This window comes from Rhamphochromis longiceps, linkage group LG8, assembly GCF_057381845.1.
Source record: "Rhamphochromis longiceps isolate RC_006_pf linkage group LG8, R_longiceps_female_GT1.1, whole genome shotgun sequence".
Lineage (NCBI taxonomy): Eukaryota > Metazoa > Chordata > Actinopteri > Cichliformes > Cichlidae > Rhamphochromis > Rhamphochromis longiceps.
Genome location: NC_140564.1, coordinates 12,672,329 through 12,693,820, shown reverse-complemented (window position 1 = coordinate 12,693,820; position 21,492 = coordinate 12,672,329). Strand labels below are relative to the sequence as shown.

The 21,492-nt window shown below is 40.0% G+C and overlaps 1 protein-coding gene and 1 long non-coding RNA gene across 11 annotated transcripts in view; one reads left to right on the top strand and one right to left on the bottom strand.

Annotated features, from left to right (window-relative positions):
• The window catches only part of cacna1g (calcium channel, voltage-dependent, T type, alpha 1G subunit), a 353,368-nt gene that overhangs the window by 37,807 nt on the left and 294,069 nt on the right, over positions 1–21,492 (bottom strand). For 8 of the 9 annotated variants that reach the window (XM_085415758.1, XM_085415759.1, XM_085415764.1 and 5 more), the window contains one exon: positions 214–365. In XM_085415758.1, coding sequence (XP_085271884.1) covers positions 214–365 — 152 coding nt within the window. The remainder of the gene's footprint in view (positions 1–213; positions 366–21,492) is intronic. The other variant, XM_085415761.1, reaches the window with a different exon arrangement.
• Positions 1,604–4,514, top strand: LOC146663165 (uncharacterized). 2 transcript variants are annotated; one of them, XR_014913004.1, is made up of 5 exons: positions 1,604–2,023; positions 2,440–2,497; positions 2,620–2,785; positions 3,023–3,118; positions 3,465–4,514. It is a non-coding gene; the product is annotated as an uncharacterized LOC146663165 (long non-coding RNA). The 2 variants fall into 2 exon arrangements; XR_014913003.1 differs by lacking the exon at positions 2,440–2,497 and having other exon boundaries at positions 1,621–2,023.

Genomic DNA, 21,492 nt, shown 5'->3' with positions numbered 1-21,492 from the left:
GAGATGGTAATTAAAAACCACTCATGGAAAAAGAACATCCAAAGGAATTTTTAATATTTAACATGAATATTTTTTCATTTATATTCAATATTAATATTCAAACATAGTGATTTTTTTTAGATTGACATGTATACATATGTGTAAAACTTTTTTCTCTTTTTTTCCTCCAAAGGACTGAGCCAAGCCAGCATCCTGTTTTCCCAAACATCTGACCTTAGGCTGCTGATAGTGCTCCATTGACATGGTGATGACGTTGAGGCCTATTACGATGGTGATGAACAGGTCCAAGTAGTGGCTGGTGCACATCTTGTGGATGAGAAGGCGGGTGGGGGAGTAATCCGAGTAGTAGGGCTTACTCTGAGCTTCTGTTGGAAGTGGGAAATGGTTGGGGGGAGTTGGGGTGAAGGCAGGGGTGAGGAGGAGGAGGAGGAGGAGGAGAAGGAGAAGGAGGAGGTGGTGATGTTCAGAAAGTGAGACAGGAGGTTTTACACTGGGACAACATACAGTAGAGCTGCTGTGTTGAGGACTGGAGTCGACGAAGCCTTGTTTTAAAGGAAAGTTGTTAGTGGAACATCAGTGCATTAAAGTCACTCACAATGGCTGACTCCCATTACGAATATGAGAGTATGGGAAGAGATGCAAAAAGAGAAGGCCGATCAGATAATGAAGAGAGAGAAAGAGAGACTACAGCCAAGCGCTCCTGTGGTCTGGAGTCACGACTAATCAAATCAGATCCCCTCCCCTCTGATCAAATTTTCTTTTCTTTCTCTCTTGCTTTCTTTCATTTTTAAATAACTCTCCCCTGACACGATAAGAGACAAACAGCAAGTGCTCAACGTGGGTTTGAAAGAGAAACTCCAGGGAGGCGGCTGCTGTCGGGCTATTCCAGGTTGGAGATGTGGCCCTCTCGCCGTCTTTCTCCCTGATCATCACGTGACACGGCCTCTCCTTATCTCCTCTGCTCCCCTCCTCTCAGGAGAAGAACATTAACGCATTAGGAAACTTTTCCATACTCATCCATCACTTCATTCCTCACCCCTTCCTTTTTGTCCAGAGAGGATGGATGGATGGATGGATGGATAGGCTGGGAGTCAGGGTGAGGAAGAGAGAGAAGACTCATTCCATCTATCACCCTAACACTCCATCAGTGAAGGAGAGGCTCTAGGTCACACGAGTAAAGGGATGTAAAAGGGAACACACACATTTAAAAAAAGATCCTTTGGGTGTTGTGAGCACTCCCTGTCTACCCAATTAACTGTGACTGCAGCTGTGCTGAACTCAGACTATTCCCAGTGTGTATGTGGGGTGGCTGTAGCTCAGGTGGCAGAGCAGGTCAGCCACTAATCAGAAGGCCGGTGGTTCGATCCCACACTGTAAACCCGAATGTTCAAAGTAATTAAACAGATTAAGTAGTGTATACTCAAAGTCTTTAAAAAGTTCTGTTAACTTAAATATGTCAAGTTTGTATAACATGTTCTTCTTTTTGAGTAAATGAAACTAATAATATTTGATTGAATTTAACTATTTCTATATTAAGTAAGCATCACTTAAAATAATAACTTAAGCACAACGTAACACAGTTAAGTTAGGACATATAAGAATGGTAAAGTCCTGTTATTTTTGTTGTTTCAAGTAGGTAGGATTTAATAATAAACTTAATTTATGTAGCACATGCTAAAATACAATAAAATCTCAAAGTGTTTCACCAAATAAGTAAAATCAAATTGTCTTAAATGCATTAGTGGAAGACAAAATGTATTTATTTTAATATTCATTGTTTTATCACTGTGTCCTACATATATATTTTTAATTTTTTCCGTAAGTGTTGAGCAGCTGCAGGAATCAATTTTTATTCCGAGTTAATCTCTGATTCACCCTCCGAAGCGGAAGGCGGCGCTAATGAGCATTAATACGAAACACAGAAGAAGTAAAGGTATATGGGCGGGAACAGCACCAAAGAGGCAACACGGACGACTGGAGAAAGTTGGACCTAACGGCAGCAACTAGCATCACTGGACTTACAGTAAGTTTTCAATGTTGATATTGGTTTATTGTTAAAATACGAATATTTAGTTGTATTTTGGGTGCGTGTCGAAAAGAATAGCAGAAATGTCGGTCCGTGTTTTTTATGTGCTTTGCTGCTCTCCCCGAAGGAAACTTTGCCGCTTGCAGAGCTAGCATTAAGTTGTTGTAATGAGGGTCGCAGGCTGTTTAAAAAGTTAGATACTACTTGCTCTAGAGGTGGCGCCCGGTCGCCTAGTATGAAACAAAGTATTTTAATCTCTCTAAATTTTTAAACCCCCTCTCATGACTCAGAATAGTTGGGTCCAAACAAGCCCGTTGTCCCTGCAGTTACACAACGGAGATGCCTGTCTGCAGTGAGAGTGCTTTCAAGCAGTTTTCTTGTTAGAAACGCTATATTTTAAACTATATGTGCAGGGTTAGGGTTGTGAAGGAGCTCTTGGACCTCTGGCCTGCTCTAAAAATGGAGTCTGAGGTAATATGGATCAGCTCTGTTTAAAATGAAAATTGTAATTCTTACTCATGTGGCAGCTTTTTGCTGCTTTATAAAGATGTGCGAGATTCTTCAAATTGAACTGTATTGTCCTTCTGCTGTAGTTGTATGCAGAGTTTCAGCGGATTACAAATCAGAACCTGCCCAATACATTCTACGCTGAACTTGACCGCCATCTTCCTCGACTGATGACCTTATTCAGCCAGGGCATCAAAAACTGGGAAGACAGCAGATGCCCTGGTTGAAATTCTAAGAATTCACAATGAACAGGTAATAATAGATTGTTACACATTTCATAGGTTGAACCAGTGGAACATTGGACAGGTTCATTGATTTAAATGAGCTTTTTGAATTTTGCTATTACTCCACTTTGTGTTTGCTATTTGTCTGACTGTATTAAAGATGTGAACAGGTTATTTGTGGACATATGTTCTGATTTGACTGTTGTTTTTGTTGTTGTTCAGTAAACTCACCAGTATATAAAATTCTGTTTTTATCTGGAAATAGGAAATCCATGATATCCACACCAAGTGCACTACCGTTCTCCCTGCCCTTCCTGTCTATCTGCATGAGGATGTCTCTGGATTTTTCAGAACCTGCACTGTGAGTGTCCTTAAGTATCTAACAGATACTACTGTGTATATAAACAGTGCATCAAAGTACAAACATGTATTTTGATGCACTGTTTGGACTTTGTTTAGTCTACTCCTGTGTATTTCCTTTAGCTTAGTTTCAGTCTATCTCACACCACTTGATTCTCTGGTGAATTAGCTGATTTATGTGTGCAGAACATGGATCTTCTGTTTTTCACCTCTTACAGTGAGACTCAGGTCTCCCTTGTAAAAGAGGTATTGGATCTCAGTGGGAGTTGGTAAAATGAGAAATTATATGTCGTCTGTTGTATTTCTTGGGTTAGATTGTGATTAGTATCTCTTTTTCATTAATTCAGGACGAATCTGATGAGTTGGAGCTTGATGGTGTTGAAGTGGCCCTCTTCACTGTCATCAGTGACCATCACACAACAAGTCCAGTTCACTACCAACCTGTGAAAATCTCTGTCGTCATTGAAAGTGATGCCGTGTTCAGTCTCCCCAGATTTGGTGAAGCCTTCCTAGTAATGTTTGGACTGATCTATGCACTTCACCTCAGCTACCCCAAAGCCCTGACCAACACTTTAGAATTTACTCAAAAGATTTTATTTGGTCTAGAAAGTGGTAAACTGTCACCCAGGTTACAGACCCTCAAGAATGACTTGGTTATGTAGGAACTCATCTGAAAGAAGGATGCAGGGTGAAGCATTATAAAAGGCTAGTTCAAAGTTCTCTCCTTTCATCTAAATAATGCCTCAAAACATTATTAGATTACTCTACAGGTGTTCAGCCAATAGGTCCAAACTATACAACGTGCCTTTGTTCTCATTAACATAATGCAAAGCAACACTAATGTTTTGTATGTTTTTAATGTTTTTCGTAATACTATTTCCAAAACATTGTGGGCTGCGCAAGATGACCTAAATTTCACTGTTTGATACTGGTTAATGTAAAACAAATAGCATTGTAATTCACTCAAATTGCTGCCTTGTTGTCTTATTCAGATATTAGCCAGAGAGCCAAAAGCACATTTTGATATTATTAATTATTATTTTTCATTACTCTGACAGTTTTCCTGACTAAACAATTTTTGGTCTACTTATTTTAATTTATAAATGTTTTTGTTAATTATTTTTAATTTATGTAATTTTTTTTTTTTTTTAAATGTATTTAATTTCAACATAGTGCTAAAAGGGAGCAGGCAAGATACTGTTCAATGGCAGATGTTTATGACTTTTGCATATTAAGTTACCGATACTCAGTGTAATTGAGGCAATCAATTGCCTCAAAAATTTTAAGTTTTGGGTCACATGTTTTTAAGTATCAAGTAGTCAACATATTTGACTAACGTGTACTTAAAATAATGACAACACAAACTAATAAACATTTGAGTTTTGTTAACATAAAAATGTTGTAGTTGTGTACTTATTTTTTATAAGTTCTGTGAACTTATTTCTTTGAATTTGTAAACTTGAAACTTTAAGTCATATTAACTGCAAATATTTGAGTTGACCGTTCTCAAAAGATACAAGTACCATGTAATCCAAACTTTTATGTTCTGGAAAAATTTGGCTTTTGAGTTGATCAACTCAAAAAAATTGAGGCAATCGATTGCCTCAATTTTTTTGAGTTCTGGTAACTTATTCGGGTTTACAGTGCAGGCTGCATCCTGGCTGCATGTCAAATATCCTTGGGCAAGATACTAACCCCATGTTTGCCTACTGGTGGTGGTCAGAGGGCCTGGTGGCGCCTGTGTCCGGCAGCCTCGCCTCTGTCAGTGCGCCCCAGGGCAGCTGTGGCTACAATGTAGCTTGCCATTGCCAGTGTGTGAATGTGTGTGTGAATGGGTGAATGACTGAATGTAGTGTAAAGCGCTTTGGGGTCCTATGGACTAGAAAAGCGCTATACAAATGCAGGCCATTTACCATATGTGTGTGCCATTCATGGTGTGTGCCTACAGGGTTCCCAATTGAATCAGGAAAACCAGTATAGAAAAAAGACACACATATCTATCTATCTGAATCAAGATGTGTATTTATGATATAAAATTTAGCAGGTGCAAAGTTATAAATGTTGAGCTCCATCTATCCCACTGTATGCAGTATTCCTTTTTGTATTTATGGCGGTCAATGTCAAAACCTGTGATTGGCTGCCCTTCAGAAACTTTGAGCGTGACTTGACAAAAAGGGAGGAAGGTAACTCGTTTAGCTTTAAACTAAAATGATCGCGCGTTCGAGTACTGCTATCTTTGACTTAGGCTATTTTTCCCAATTAAATACAAACAAAAGACACAAATCTAATTAAAATATAAGCGTGATATTCAAAATAAAAACAACACAGTCAGCTAATGGCCTCCTCAAAACTGACTGCAGGCACAAACACATCAATTAAAGGCAGGATAAAATGCGCTCAAGAGGATGAAACCGCCTACGCTATAATTACGCGTGGCATGCCTTAGCATTTTCGCTGCGTTATCTTTAGCGATACAACAAAGGGAAGCGGTCAGACCTATCGATCTGATGTAAGTGCTCCTTCATAGCAGCAAAAATACTGTTTGCATTAATTAATTACAGCTAAAACATGCGATTCAGTGTTAAATAAGTGAAAGAAATGCCACTTTTCACTTCCTATAAGATTTTATGTCCTGTCATAGGAACTGCCGAAAAGCTTTTGATGTAAGAGTTTTGCGTGGGAGGTTGTTCATTTCATTGACAGCACGCTAAACAAAGACTAGCAGAGTTGCAGCACCTGGAATTAAGGATCGAGTCTAATATTTCTGTTAAAAATAGAAATTCAGAGTAAAGCAATGATGTGATATGTCTAATCTATTATTGCTTCTATTGGTGGAAACAGTGCTGTGGGGATTTATCATTAAGACCTGGCTTCATTTGGAGTTTATTTACACTTTTCTATCTGTGCAAGATGACCAGTTTACTGACATTCCACTCTTATTTAGAAAGGTCAGTTGGTGCTCACCAGTCAGCTTGGTTCCTTCCCATTTAATAGTTTCATGTGTGGCAGTCTTAAAGAAAGCCCTCAATGCCGTTCTGCTGTCATTCAAGATGGTGGACTTCGACGGAGGATGGAGGAGAAAGCTGATTTTTATTTATTTTATTTATTTAATAAAGCATGGACGCATGTTTTTTTGCATGCACAACAATGCAAACAACGGTCCTCCACTGAGCACGAAGAGGTCAGAAGTCTTACTTAAAGACAGGGATCTAAAACTAAGAGGCTAAAGGGTCATGCCCGAAAATATGTCCCTAAATCGACGATATTTAAACAAGTTAAGGTGTTTGTCTTTTAATAGTTTCTTCCTGAAAACTTTTGTTTATGCCACATATGAGAAGTCAGACTCATGGGCACAGAACATTAAGAAATAAAGCCTGCCTCTGATAATAAACCTGCTTTGTTGTCTTTGGTGCTGTCAAGGTAAATAACGGAGAGTTGAAGACTTGTTGAGGTCTGAACTCTAAGGAGTGCCTTCAAGTGAACTCATTCTATATTTGTGCTCCAGTTCATCTTCGCTGAGAGCCAATTTTGTGCCCGCTGGTAATTATTGATATTGACAGCAGGAGCGATGAACCTGAATGTCAGTGGTGCAGGCAGAACCGCGGGGGCGGCCAGCGGTGGAAGTCTGACCGCAGACATGTGCGTGCCAGACAGTGAAAACGATGTGGCTTCTGGTGTGAGCGGTCTGGCTTTTCAAATTAATGTGCTAACACAAGCTGACGCGCTCCCGTCACCTGCTTTGCTTTTGCAGCAGGACGGCACCTGGAATTATCTCCGCACCAACATTTCCTCGTCTTGTCTGCGACTTTTTACATATATATTTATATATATAAACGCCCAAACTCTTATGGATGTTTCGGCACTTGGCCTCTGAGTAGACAGTGATAAAGCAGATGTAAAATGTCTGGGACACATGCTTTTTGAAACGGGGTTTTGGGTATGGCCCTTGCGGGGACGCAACAGCTTGGTTCATTCACTGGGAGTTTGCATTTACGAGCTCGTCCATCATCTCTGAATGAGCAAACATTATTTTTACTCTGCTCTACTTACCGTCTGCAGGTGCACTGCCGGCTAAGCCAGACAGACACACACACACAGAGGAGCAATACTTTTGCTTTACCACCCCATCTCCTATATCTCATTCATTTAGATATTCTGCATAACATGTTGTTTTTTTGTCCTACTGCCCTATTTACATTCCTTTAGAGTAAAGAAAAAGTTTTCTACACCATAGCTAAAGTTAGCTAAAGCTTGGCTCACTTTCCTCTCCCTGAAAAAGTGATCTGAGTAAGTAAGTGAGCACTGCCCTTAACATTATGGATGTGGCAGCAAGGGCAAGGCCCAACAAGAGATATGTGGATAAGGGAGAAGAAAGTGAGAGACATAAACCGTTTGGCTAAAACTCAACTAGTCTCTGGAGGAGCATAGCGAATGAAGTGTGAGAAGAGAAGGTGAAAGTTTAGGGAGCCAAATTACACCGGCTGCCCCTGCTCCCCTGCTCTAACTCCCGCTGCTCTTTTTGCCTCCACTGGAGAAAAAGAAAGCTTCTCCTTAATGAGGAGCAGAGCTCACGCAACTCCTACTTTCAATCACACTGGCAATTATTTTTTCCTCCCCTAAGCCAGCTGGGCTACCAAAACATTCAGAGGAATGGAAAATGATTTTGCTTCGGCTCCCACTTTCACTTCCTCTGTCTCCACTTCCCCTTCTCCTTGCACGTCCTTCACTGATGTGGCAGGTGGAGCCTCCTCTCTGAGCTTTGAAAAGGAATGAGGATGAGCGCAAATGCACAGAGGGGCCGTGACCGACCGCCCGTGAAGGTCCCGGCATCTGCTCTTTGCGCTTCCATCCTCATTCGCGACACCGCTTTTGTGTGAAAGTGTAACAGGACCAGCCGGGGCAAAAGGGGCAGGGACTTAGAGCTTCTTATGCCTGCTGTTCTCCCTGTTAGGTTAAAAATGAACCCTGAAAATGCTGGGGGTTCATACAGAATAAAACTTTACAATTATTTCAACTTCATTACTTTTACAGTTAATGTCCACCAGATCTGGCTGCATTAAGCTGCATCTTTGTCTTAGCTGAGCAGAGCACCAGTTGCCATTCAAATGGCTCCATTCATCCGTCTTTATGAGCTTTTTACCCCAAAATGTTATAATTTCATAATAATTTTAGTAATTTTTTTTAGCCTGTCTCAGTTTCTTCTATCTTATCATCATGTTATTGTTATTAATCTCTGGCTCTGATCCACAGTCTGTCTTTTGTCCTGTTTCATTGAGTCTGGTTCTATTGGAGGTTTCTTCCTGTTAAAAGGGAGTTTTTCATTCCCACTGTCGCCAAGTGCTCATAGCAGGGTCATCTGATTGTTGGGGTGTACTCTGAATTATTGCAGAGTCTTTATCTTACAATATAAAGAACCTTGAAGTGACTGTTGTTTTAATTTGGTGCTGTATAAAGAAAGATTTTAAAAATGAAAAAGAAAAATCATGTAATCTGAGACTGACTCCATTCTTTGAGATGACAGGCCTGTCTTGAGGGACTCCATGTCATTGTGTCTCTACTAATGAATAAGCTTTATTGCAATTGGAGGACAAGAATCTATTTATTTTATTGGAAAATGATTTAATATTGTCGATTACAATTATCATTATTATTAGTACCCTAGCTAATGGAGCTTAAATAGAAATAAATGTTCATTTAGTTGTTAGTTATAAAAGTCATATGTTTGCCATTCATCCCCAAGTCATCCCCATGCTGCTGCTGTACTGATAAAAATAATTAACGATAATATTTGTGTTATTAACACAACTATAAACATTCAAAAAGAGTTAGCCACAAACCAAATGTTGCCTTCTTAGAGGAGACCAAACTATTACAATTATTACCATCTAAATTGCTCAATTTAATTCAATTCAATTTATTTTTATAGCACTAAATTGAAACAGTCACCTTGTTTATATTGGAAGTTAAAGACTCTACAATTATAAAAACCCCAACAATCACACAACCTCCTATGAGCAAGCACTTGGTGACAGTGGGAAGGAAAAACTCCCATTTCACAGGAAGAAACCTCCAGCAGACGCTCACAGAGGGGCAGCAATTTGCTGCGAATAGCTAGGGGTGAGAGCAGGTGAGAGGAGGGAGGCAGGACAAAAGATAAATGTCATCCTTATTCAAGTTAGAGTATACACTGCCTTAGTACTTAGTACAGCCCTCAATACAACCTCCATCTCAAACACGCTGTCTTAGTTAAGGATAGACATTGGAGGTTATGAGTTTTATCAGTGGCTACCGGGTTCTGAGGTCAATCAGTAGCTAAAGTACTACCCAAAAGCATTTGTTGGCACACTTAAAAGAGTAAAATACAGAAAATTAAAAGTATCTTAGAAAAGAGGCTGGATGATGCTCCACCCCTGAAACATTACCTGCATACACTACAAGAATGTAGCTCAGCTCGAATGCAGATCCACAATCCAGTGGACATTTGGCTTTAGGTTTACTTTAATGATTTTAAGTGCATCTAAAGGAGATCTAAAAACCCTGCTGAAATTTTGCCCAAGGGTCTGTCAAACAGGAGGGAAAAACTCTTAGAATTAACAGGACATAAACAATTCCCTGTCCAAAAACAACTCAAAGACCAAGTTTCCCTCTTTATTTACTCACCTTCCCTTACTCACCATCTCCTTTGTGGGAGGTGGCATTAAAAAGATTAGGATTTTGGCCTGGCAGTTGCTTTTGGACGTGGCCACACTCAAAAACATGAAGGCATACATTTTCGAGGTGGTCTTGTTTTGGGAAATACAGACAAAATAAGGGTCCTTGGTTGTCGGACTGATGGTAAAGAACCCTACAGCACAGCACTATGGGTATCCTGTGACCGTGTGGGTGAGGGCAGGTTGGGTTTGATTGGATATGTGACATATGGTTCTGGAACAAAAAGTGCCTAAAGTTTCTCAGAACCTGGTGATCATGTGAGGGTGTCCTGAGTAAGCTGTGAGGTGGAAGGGATGCCGTGTCGACTACTCTCATGAAAAGGAGGCCTGACAATGAATCTGAAAACAATACGAGGCACTGCTCTGGCTTTGATTCATTGGTGTAATGGCTGCTGGATCGCTTCTCAATGTATCTGAAGGCTCTGTCAGACATTTACAGCTGATTGGAATAGTGGGATAAGGAGTGAATTGATATGGATGGAAGTAAAGGATGAGATGTAGGGATTAAATTGGACTTAAAAGTTTGGAATGGGAATGGCTGTGAAGGGAAGAGCAGGACACGGGACGTAAAAGCAGCTACGATGCATTATAAAGGTCGGACGGAAATAAGTAACACAGTTATGGGGCAGGTGTTTGGGTGGATGCAGTGGCTGCTTTTATGCCCCTATCCTTCATGGTGAATGGTTCAGTAATAAACCTTGAGACTCAGCGTCTGCCGGAAAAAAATATGTCAACCGTCATTGTCAAGGACCGGATGTCCATTTTTGATATCCAGCAAACACTGAGTCTAAAAAAAAAGAAAAAAAAAAGATTGTCAATATGAATAGTTACAGTCAAAAAAAGATTTAAGTGGAATTCCTGAATGCTCTGCTGTCCTGCTTAGAACATCAAAAGAGACAGGAAGCGACACAGTGGTGAGAAAAAGACAAAAACAGCGGAATTCGCATCAGATTTGAGAGCAGTGCAGAGGAACAGCAGAGCAAACTGAAAAGTCCAGAGGAGAAGAGGTAAATAAGAAACATGACATCGTTCAAAATGACAGGGCATGGTAACACCCACTCGTGCCAGCACTCTTTAACACACCCACACTGACACACATTGTGCTGGTTCACATAGTAGACCGACACACCTTTCTGAGTCATACTTGAGCAGGATGGACCAATTGAAATGGGGGACTGAATGGTGAATGCAAGCAATTGGACAGAGTGAGTGGAAGGCGGAATAACAGGGAAAACGGTGAGAACAAGATACAGGACGGATGGGAAGCTTTATAACAGCATAATGACTGCGTTTAACCCTTCTTCCTTTACCTGCATGTGTTTATGGTGAGAGCGACAATATGCACAACAGCAAGATCTTGATTTTAATGTCTTCACCCTTTCTTGGGCGAAGGCTGGACTTGATATTTGATGCCAACTTTTTGAATTTGTCTACACTTTCAGCTAATATTTTGCGTTACAACCATTCATCATACAGCTGTAAATCACACAAAAAGGCATCTCTATAACAGATTTGCAATACTTGCTAAAGACTGATACATACTTTAAGACAAGCTCTAATCTACTTTTAAGAACAGAAAGAAAAAGGTCCCATATCAAACGTCCGAGTAAGCTTTTACAACAACGCACTAAACATTGACAGACTGTGATTCCACTTGTTTTATTTGGCAAAAAGCCAAAATTCTCGCATGTTCCTGAATCAACAAGAATGCTAAAACCCTTCAACACTCATAAATATGTGCGCAAAATCTGAAAAGGGAAAATAAGATTTAAGGTTCTCATTTAAGGTCCTCAGTTTGACTGAGGGATTATCAAGATTGTTACCATCAACGACTACAATCCATTTACTCTGTTTTAGTTTGCAAGAAACGTTTTTCTAATAGGTTTTGGTTCATGAAAACTTGACAAATTTAACATTAACGACCAATCAGTGACATTTCTATCAGGTTCACACAACCTTGCTAAGCTAATATACTAAACAAAGTTGGTGAAGATGGTATATGATACATATTATATTACACTGTATTTAAGCTTTGAGTTAATCATCCTGATTACATCACTAAAAATCAAGGACCACACTGGGCTCTTTTTGGTGCTAAAAAAAAAATTAAAATTATTAGTGCTGTCAGAGTTAATCTCGTTAAAATGGCATTAACGGCATAACCGCATTAACACGGCAAATCTCCGGTAGCGAGTTAACACGGATCAACCCGTGAGTGGGGCTGCACGGCGCTAATGCGTTAACGAGCTAACCGTGCTAACGAGCTAACTGCGCTAACGAGCTAACCGCGCTAACGCGTTGACACCGTGCAGCCCCACGCACGGGGTGATCTGCATTAACTCGCTAATGGAGACTTTCCGCGTCAATGCGGTTATGGCATTAACGTGGGGTTGCACAGCGCTAACGCGTAAATGAGCTAACTGCGCTAATGCGTCGACACCGTGCAGCTCCACACATGGGGTGATCTGCGTTAACTTGCTAAAGGAGATTTGCCGCGTTAATGCAGTTATGGCGTTAACGTCATTTTAACGAGATTATGTAATTAAGTATTTGGGGGGGGGTTACAGCTGGCCTTATTGTATTGTAAGTACTTTGCAAGTTTCCTCCTTAGCACACACAATTTGGGGAGACGAATATTTAAATGAATCATAAATGAGTTTGCAGCAGGTAATTTACAGAAAAATTGTGTTAAAATAATAATGCAAGAAAAAAAAACAGCCAGAAGGATTTGTTATCAGATCAAGCATGTAATAACTGCAGATGGGTAACTCAAAGCTATGAGTGCTGTGCCAAGGCTAGCTTTACCCCGCAGCTCTTTACTGAGTCTTGACACTGAATATCTGTGCTGCTTTTGATAGACTGCACTGGTCTTTGCATTGTTAGCAGATCACCCGCAGAACTCAAGCAGTTATGCTAACTTGCCCCACTTAGTACAATAAATCAGAAAAGGTAGTGAATATTTTACCACCAAGTAGCCCATAACTACACAAAAGTGGAAAAATGTCACAAATATATTTCGTCAAATGATGTTGTTTGACCCGGACAAACATAACAATGAGCACGTGCAGCTCATGACACAGCTTTTGGCGTTCCAACTGAGAAACATAACAATGAGCACGTGCAGCTCATGACACAGCTTTTGGCGTTCCAACTGAGTGTTTCTTCTTGACTAAACCACACACACACAATGGTTAAGATACAGCTTTTAGTTATGGCCCTCTGCATAAATAACTCTGCCCAGGAGATATAAGAAAGAAAAAAAAATCTGCCTCATGTCTCTTTCATCACTACATTTCGGTGCAGCAGGGCAGCGCTACAATATTAGGCTGTCTGCCCACTCTGCTCCATGCTGCTCTCTTTTTGACATTTCTGCAGATGAAATATTCATGGAGAAAGTTTCCAACATGAAACATTCATAGTGAGTGTTGTTGGCGCATCCCCCCCCCCGGAGCTCCCACAAATTACTTGCAGCTTTTCAGTCAACCTATGTAATTACAACATGCTCTGTCAGAACAGTTGAAGCATTTATTAAAGTTAAAACGCTGCCTTCTGTGCAAATGAATGAACTTCATTAGTAGTTCGATGCTTTTTGATTTTTGAGTCTGCATTCTCGCTTTTTTCAGTACATATCAATCATCCCTCATTCACACCACCACAAGCAGAGATTAATGAATATATGCAATATTGCACCAAAACAAATTAGCTTCATTCACTGCATCCTGGATAAGGTAACTTCAAAACATATTATTACAGTTTAGGTTACTGTTCTAGGTAACACAGCGTCCAGTTGCTGCTAACTGCCAAAAGTTATGAAAGATTCATCGCATTTAACACTTCACTAAACACTGCTACTTACACCTTGTGGCATCAAACTTTTACACCCCTGGGATTTCTTGCCAAGATATATAACTGTCTCTCACTTCCTTCCCCCACATCCTGCTCCCCTCTGAGACTTTTTTTTGTTGCCTCTCTTCCTTCTCCCATTCACCCTCTCCCTAAAGTGCTGCAGTTATTAATTACATTTCTACAGCGATGGAATAGAAAGAAAGAAAGAGGGGCGATGTGAAACTTCTGTTCGATTCATCTCTGTTAGTGCTGACCCAGATACAGCTATGGATTGGCACCGGCTGGCTTTGTGTGGCTCCTTGTGTATATGTGTATGCGCGCCAAGCTAATAGATGAAGAAAGCTATTCATGGAATGTCAAGCTGCTTTGTGTATCCACGCTAATGTTTTTTGGATGTCACAGTGTATGTTTTTGGTGCCAGGGGAACCAACGTGAGAGGGGATGATCCCATTATCCTTGTGTTCTTGTTAACTGCTGGACGTGTGTCGACAGCAAAGATTAGCAGCGTGGCATAAGAATAAACTACCCAACTTAAGATGGTGAAGTTTTATAACTCGACATGAAGAATACAACAGTCATATTGTCCACATCAACCACCTGCGCAGTTATCTGCAGCGCTGTGGGCACACTTTTTGCAAATAGAGAAACCGTTATATATGTGGGGAAGCAATGAAGCCCTGTCAAGTTTTCCCTTGAGTTTAAAAACTTCCTCTGTGTGATGCTAAGCAAAATGTGTCTTTATAGTTGGTGTCAGAAGTTTAAAAAGCTGGAAAACTTTGTGAACCTCGATATACATTTACATGCATTTGGAGCTCAGTGAAAAAAAGCCTAAGAACTCATTAGAGCAGCGGTCCCCAACTTTTTTTGCGCCACGTATTGGTTTATGTCTGACAATAAAGACACCGGCCTTTAAGGTGTCACGGATAAATACAACAGAATACAACCAGTACCGGTACAAAAAAAAGAAGATTTATTTATAACACACAGGAAAAGACCCACGGAAACCGAGTTAACGATAGAAACGCTAAAAAAAATAACAATAACGATTGGTCCGGTACCAAATGACTCACGGACCGGTACCGCTCCATGGCCCGGGGTTTAGGGACCGCTGCAGTAGAGCATACTAATTGTTTTGTTTTTTTATCACTTATTAGTATGTGACTTGAATTTATAAAAAAAAATAAACATGAAATTCATTAATCTACATGGGGAAATATGAGCTTATTATAGGGATGTACGAGTGTTCACTATCCCGTCTTTAAGCGATGACGTGATGAACCCTGCTTACGGGCCCAAACTACCCTGCGTTTAATAAGGCTGTTGTGCTTTTAACATGTTTTAATACTTTGTATCTTGTTCTATTTAATCTCAAAAAGCCCCTAAAAACAGTCAGTGATCACTGTGGGCCTCTCTCGGTTTTTATTACCGCTGTTCATTTTAAAGCTCAGTTATTAAAACCCTACGATGTAACTATAGCCCAGCGCATGCAGCAGTATATTAATGATTAACCTTGTATTGTGGATGCATTATCTCAGTTGTTCTCCTGACTAAAGTTTGGTTTACAGCATCCTGCCATGTGATTGCATTTGTCCTTAACCATCGGGAACGTTAACTTTTATCGAGTGGAAAAAAGTTAGCGTTCATCCGCCAGTTTCACTGTTTATATTATGTTTCTTGTCTTCATTTATGTTGGAAGTGATAGCAGAGCTGTACGTCTTAATTTGTTTCATAAATCCCTCAGTCAGAACATGGTGTGTTTCATTTAGATGGAAACTAGCGAGCTTACTTCCTGCTAACTTCTAACTCTGTTAAATTTAATAAATTCCATTTTCATGGATGCCTGGATGTTAAACTTAATTGTTACACCTGGTAGAGCAGAACGCTGGTCATTTTATTAAAGATGATGGAATTTAGACAGTTTTTCAACTCAGTTATCCCGCAGTGATCTTTTGACTTTGGGACCTGCAGCGGAGTTTGGGCCCAGACATAGCTAATGACGTCAGATTTAAAGACTGGATAAGGACAAAACTACTGGGCCATCAACACATCACACCCACAGGAGCTGCTTAACCATGGAAAACCATGCAGTGAAGCTCCTGTTTTTATGCTGATGTTAACACAGTTGATTGAGGAACAACAAGGTTATTATGGTTAAGTAACACAAAACTAAAAATTACAACTAGATATGAACTTTTTTTTCGTTAACTAAAATAAAAACTAGATTTACTAAGGCAATCTGCTGCTAATGACATTGCATTTAGTTCACAGGATATATTAATAATAATATTAATCTGCCATGTTCCACAACACAAAGGTTAGTGGATAAACAGCATGAAAGTGTTGTTGTTGGGCTCAGAGTAGGAGGCTGATTTACAGAAAAGTATCAGCTGGCAATCAGCTCTTAAATATGCCAGTTTCCACAGCAACGTGAGACCACCAACAGAGATGGAAACGGCTCAAAACATATGTGGTCAGTGTTAAAATCATGCAATCCTATATCAAAAAGATAAAGTTACAAAAAGGGACAGCTGTTAAACCTAACAGATAAACAGCAGAGAGTCAATGTGAAGGTATACAGATAGCCATGTTTGTGTGCGACTGTTTGCAGTATTCTGGGTTTATATTACGCTGTCCTGCACTTGTATTTCTTGATCAGCTCACTGTTTGGGGTGAGATGTGATGACAAGTGTGTTATGATAGAGTGAATTCATGTGGGGGCTGACCCAGCCAGAGCTGCTTGGGATACAGCGCGATCTGTTCGCCGTGTTTGGGAAGCCGAGGGCCATCTGTTAACACGACAGAACCATGGTTCCCTCAGACTTGACTTATAGCCGGAGTATGGTGTGCGCACACACACACACGAACGCACAAACACATACACATTAAAAGTACGACTTTAAATTCTAGTCATAAACAGTTAGCATGTCATCACCTTACAAATTCACAACACATTCACCTTCAAATATTCAAATGTACTGCAGCTTTCAAAGCTTTTCTCTAAACCGTGCTCGTTACTTTCCTCTCTGCTCCCAATTACAACTTTTATTCTCTGTTTAGCCTTTTGGTCCATATTATGTGTATGTAAACACACTCAAATAATGATAGAAGCAGATACTACAACAGAACAAGAAAATTATTGTTTTATTAAAGATATCCGTGTTTTACAAACTTACTGTGGATTTTACAATGATGCCTCTATAAGGATACATCTCTTTTTTTCATTACTCTTATTTCAGCCATCATTACAGTTTGGTACATCACTTTTATATCACTTTAATTAATATTTTTTCAAGATGTCCAAGACTTTTAGCACCTCTGGTATCAGTTTAAACATCCTGTTTTAAAAGCCACCCGAAAGCCATGACAACAATACCCCATCATCCTTAAGACTGAGGGGTAAAAACTAGGGGTTCGTATCGATATTGAACCGTTCGATACAGTGCTTTCGGTTCGGTACGCATATGTATCGAACAATACAAAATTTTTAATTTATTTTATCAACTTTTCTTCTGACGATGCTGTCTGTGTTGAGAGCTCAGTGGATCTGCGTTCGACTACTCCACCTAGGCTGCACTGTCGAGCGCAGATCCACTGAGCGCAGCTCAAGCTAGCAAGACAGGAGCTAAGCTCATTGCAACATGGCAAATTGAACCTCCCCCACCCTCATTCAGATCTGGCCTTTGGAACTATTTTGGTTTTCATGTGACGTATGACCCTGAAGGTAAGCGCGTCATGGACAAAAGTAAAACAGTATGTCGGATGTGCCACACAATGCTCAATTACATGGGTGGGAACTAGTGTGTTAGCGCAGTTAGCTCGTTAACAGAGATTTGCCGTGTTGTGGCGTTAATGTCATTTTAACGAGATTAACCTGACAGCACTAATGGAAACACAACGAATGTGACTGCACATTTACGCCGACATCATCCTAGTGCAGAGACAAGTGGAAGCAAACAAAAACAACAAGCACGCATGCTACAAACTTTACCCGAGTCATTTAGACAGCCGTTAGCACATGATTCTCCTTATGGGGACCTGATATGTTTAATATGCTGCTGAGAATATAGCCCAGAAGAAGCGTATTATATAGCTTTTATTTTGGAAAGAGACATTTCTCTGTAATAAACTCTCTTTTCCAAAGATGAGTGATTTCTCGATCAGATAGATTTATTTTTTACTATTATTTTGTTGTTTCAGCAACATTACATTTAAAAACTGTACATTTTGAGTTAAAATATATATTTATAATTTTAATAAATGACAAATTAAAAAAGCATGAACATTTTTTTGTATCAAAAAATATCAAACCGTGACACCAAAGTATCGAACCGAACCGAACCGTGAATTTTGTGTATCGTTGCACCCCTAATAAAAACGTCATCAAACTTCATCTAAGAGGAAGCGAATGTCTTGGGCTTTGTTTCATAGTTTCTGTTCTAATTGTTTAGCTTTTACTTTGTAACTCTATGATTTGGTTTGACCGCTTCCTTACAACTTCTGTGCAGTATAAGAAGGTAGCGTTTTGGTTCCTCTGTATAAAATATACATGTATACAACTGTATTACAGCAGTATTTTTGGTAGCTCTATAATATGTACAGTGGTAATGTAGCTGGCTACTTCGAAGTATGGAATACAGATAACGAGCAGATCTGCAGAATTAACCAAGCAGTGCAGTGAAATTATGCTGATTTCCTTTGCAACCCTACAATTTTTTGAAAGTAGAATTCCTCTCAGTTTTAGACTTTCTACACTAATTTGACAACACGATGGGGTCTGGGAACTTGGGCCTTTCTTCTCAGGTCCACAAGCTTCAAATTGTTACTGTAAAAGACATTATAGAGTTTTTTATAGAGTAACTGTGACTACATTTAATACTATGGCTGCATAATCACAGCCAACAGCCTATAGACTCAGGCATCAACACTAAGAGCATCATTACCCTGATGCAAGCCGCTGTGTGTCAAAAGATCCAGAACGCTATCACTGTGGTAGCTCCTCGAGAGGGAGGAAGCAGCACGCAGCTATATTTACAATTTGCTGCATACACCATGCAGTGCACTGTAGCTTCACTTGATGTGTCTGCCACAGCCAGCTGACTGTGACTCAACACAACAAGTCAACTCCAACAACAGGGCAGAGTTTCAAATTTAGCCTTAGGTGTTTCTGTGCTCGCTCTCTGCATGTCACAATGCATCGCCACTTCTTCTTCAGCGTGCACCTGTCTGTGCTTACATCACTGCATTATTACAGCCTGATACAGTGTTTGTGTATCTCTGCCACCTCCTCCACCCACGTACATATCTTCTCCTCCTCCCTGCATCATCAGTGGAAATCTTAATGCACCTCAGTGTGGAGTGTGCAGGACACCTCAAATACACATACGCAGTTTTTCTGTGGGACTTTTGTGTTTGTGTCAGTACTGTAATTACCTTTTGGGTAAAACTACCTAAATGTTACAAGACACTGAGGCAAAAAAGGATCAACAGAGAGGCTGTGGGGGTCAGACATTCATCCACACTGAGAGGAGGGAAGGGGGGGGGGGGGGGGGGGGGATTTGAGGATGAGATAGCTGCTCCTGCATATTTCACAACCTGTTTTGCAGCCATCTGCTCCCCGACACACTCATATGCACACAAGAATATGAAGCAACACAGCCGGGTCTACCTTCCAGGAACGTGCCGCAAATTAACAGACACCACTCCAGCTTACCTGCTGTAAGTAAACCGAGGCGATGATGGGACCATCGGGATATAGCTAAGCCTACTCACACAAACTCTCATTCACGAGCTTCCATCTTTCATAACAATACCTTTAGCAGATTTCCATGGAAACTACTTGTGACAATTCAGGCAGTGGTCACACCGCCCCAGGATGACCTTTTATGCCCAACAAGAGGCAGCTGCTGTGAACAAACCTGCTGTGGTCTCAGCTAATCACAACTCATACCGATGCGACCTTTGCACACAGTGTTTCCTAGTGAATCGGACATTCTTTTATTCTATTTGAGATCATGATTTAATAACGATGCACACGTGATGAAGTAGAAATAGACCAAAGGAACAGTTTAAACCCTTGAGCGAAACAAGCTGGAGCTGATTTCAGTTTAATAATATAGCAACATCTACACATTCTGATTCTGGATGTCCTAAATGAAGATTTCTAAACTAAGCAAAGATTCAGGGACCAAATAACAGGAATTTCTTGATTGAATCTCTGTGGCCTTTTAATAGAGGCTGGTAAGCCTTAATAGATAATTTTACCTGTACCTTTTTGGTACCAATCTATAGTGACAGCAGTGAGCTGAAGTTACAAGACACAACGCAAGAGAGAGAAATCCAACACATTATTAAAGTTTAACGAATAGTTCTGAGTAATCAAAACTGGTCTTTAGCTTCTTTCCTATTGGTTTTGATAGGTCAGTACCTTTTTTGGTCAGTACTGAATAGGTTTGCCAGAACTTGTTACTAAATGGTAAACGGTGTAAAACAAAAAAGGATCCGTATTATCATCTAGTGTTGTCGCAGCTTGCGGTACTAGAATTTCAAACTTGATGCTGAAATACTCAGTGCAGGTTTTGATACCAGCGGGGGAAACTGAGAAAATTAAAAGACTTTTTTATTAAACATCAAGATTAGAAAACTTCATGCCCTGTTTATTTGATGTGCTTACTACGGAGCCCTGCAAGGGACATCTCGCAAAAGTCCATCTTTTTTTTTTTTTCTTCTTTCTCCAACGTCCCTTGCAGGGCTTCACTAAATTCAGTAGGCTGATTTGAAAGTCAAAGTAATAGAAATGTTGCACAGAGCTATTTAAAACTATTTTTCTTACTGCCATTGTTTGTATTGACAATATATAGGCATACAGGGAATGATATATGACCTCTCCTCAAGGTCAAATTAGGTCAAACCTTCATTAAAATGTCTTTTATCTTTGAAATTCTGCTTAAAATCCAGCTGCCTTTGTTTGTATTGGCAAAATGTAGGAAAAGATCTGGTATATGGGGATTCTTAACATCACATTATAGTTTACAGCTAAGATCAGGTCACATTTGACCTCTGACCTCACTTTTACATTTCACATCTACCTTTCTTTCAAGTCGACCCCAAAATGTGTTCTATCTTTAAATAAAGTATGAAGAGAAAGAGAATGAGCTGCCTAGTTAGAAATATACTGTTGATATATTATATCAAGCTCAAGTTATTCATGTTGTCACAGTCCGGGGTCGTATGACCCAGCGCTTTGTGTTTTCTTGTATTTTGATATTCATTGTTTATAGTTAGTACTTTTAGATCCTGGGTTCCCTAGTTGTAGTTATTCATTGTTTAGCAGGTCTCCTTTGGGTCATCTTCCCATGTGTTACAGTTCCCCTTGTGGTTTATTGTGTCTTATCTGTCATGTTTCTGGTCTGCCTGGTTAATGCTGTCATGCCTGTGTCTTGTCATGTTTTCCTGTTTATTTTGAAAGTCCAGTTTCCATGTCTTTGTGTTTTAGTTTACATTTCCTGTGCATCATTATGTTCATCCTAGTCAGCTGTGTCTCCACTTCCCCTGATCACCTCATGTGTGTATTTAAGTCATGTGTCTCTTACTGTTCATTGTCGGGACGTCTGCCAATTTCCCTCATATCATCTAGTCCCAGTCACAGTCTGAGTCATACTCATAGTTTTACCTTTTGTTATCATAGTCAGTTATAGTTTCTCATAGTTATTCTTGGTGTTTCATAGTTTCATGTTTTCAGCTGAAATAAAGGCTCGCCTTCTGTTTGCAAACCAGCTCCTTCCTCCAGTGTCTGCTTTCGGGTCCGCTCTAACAAACACAC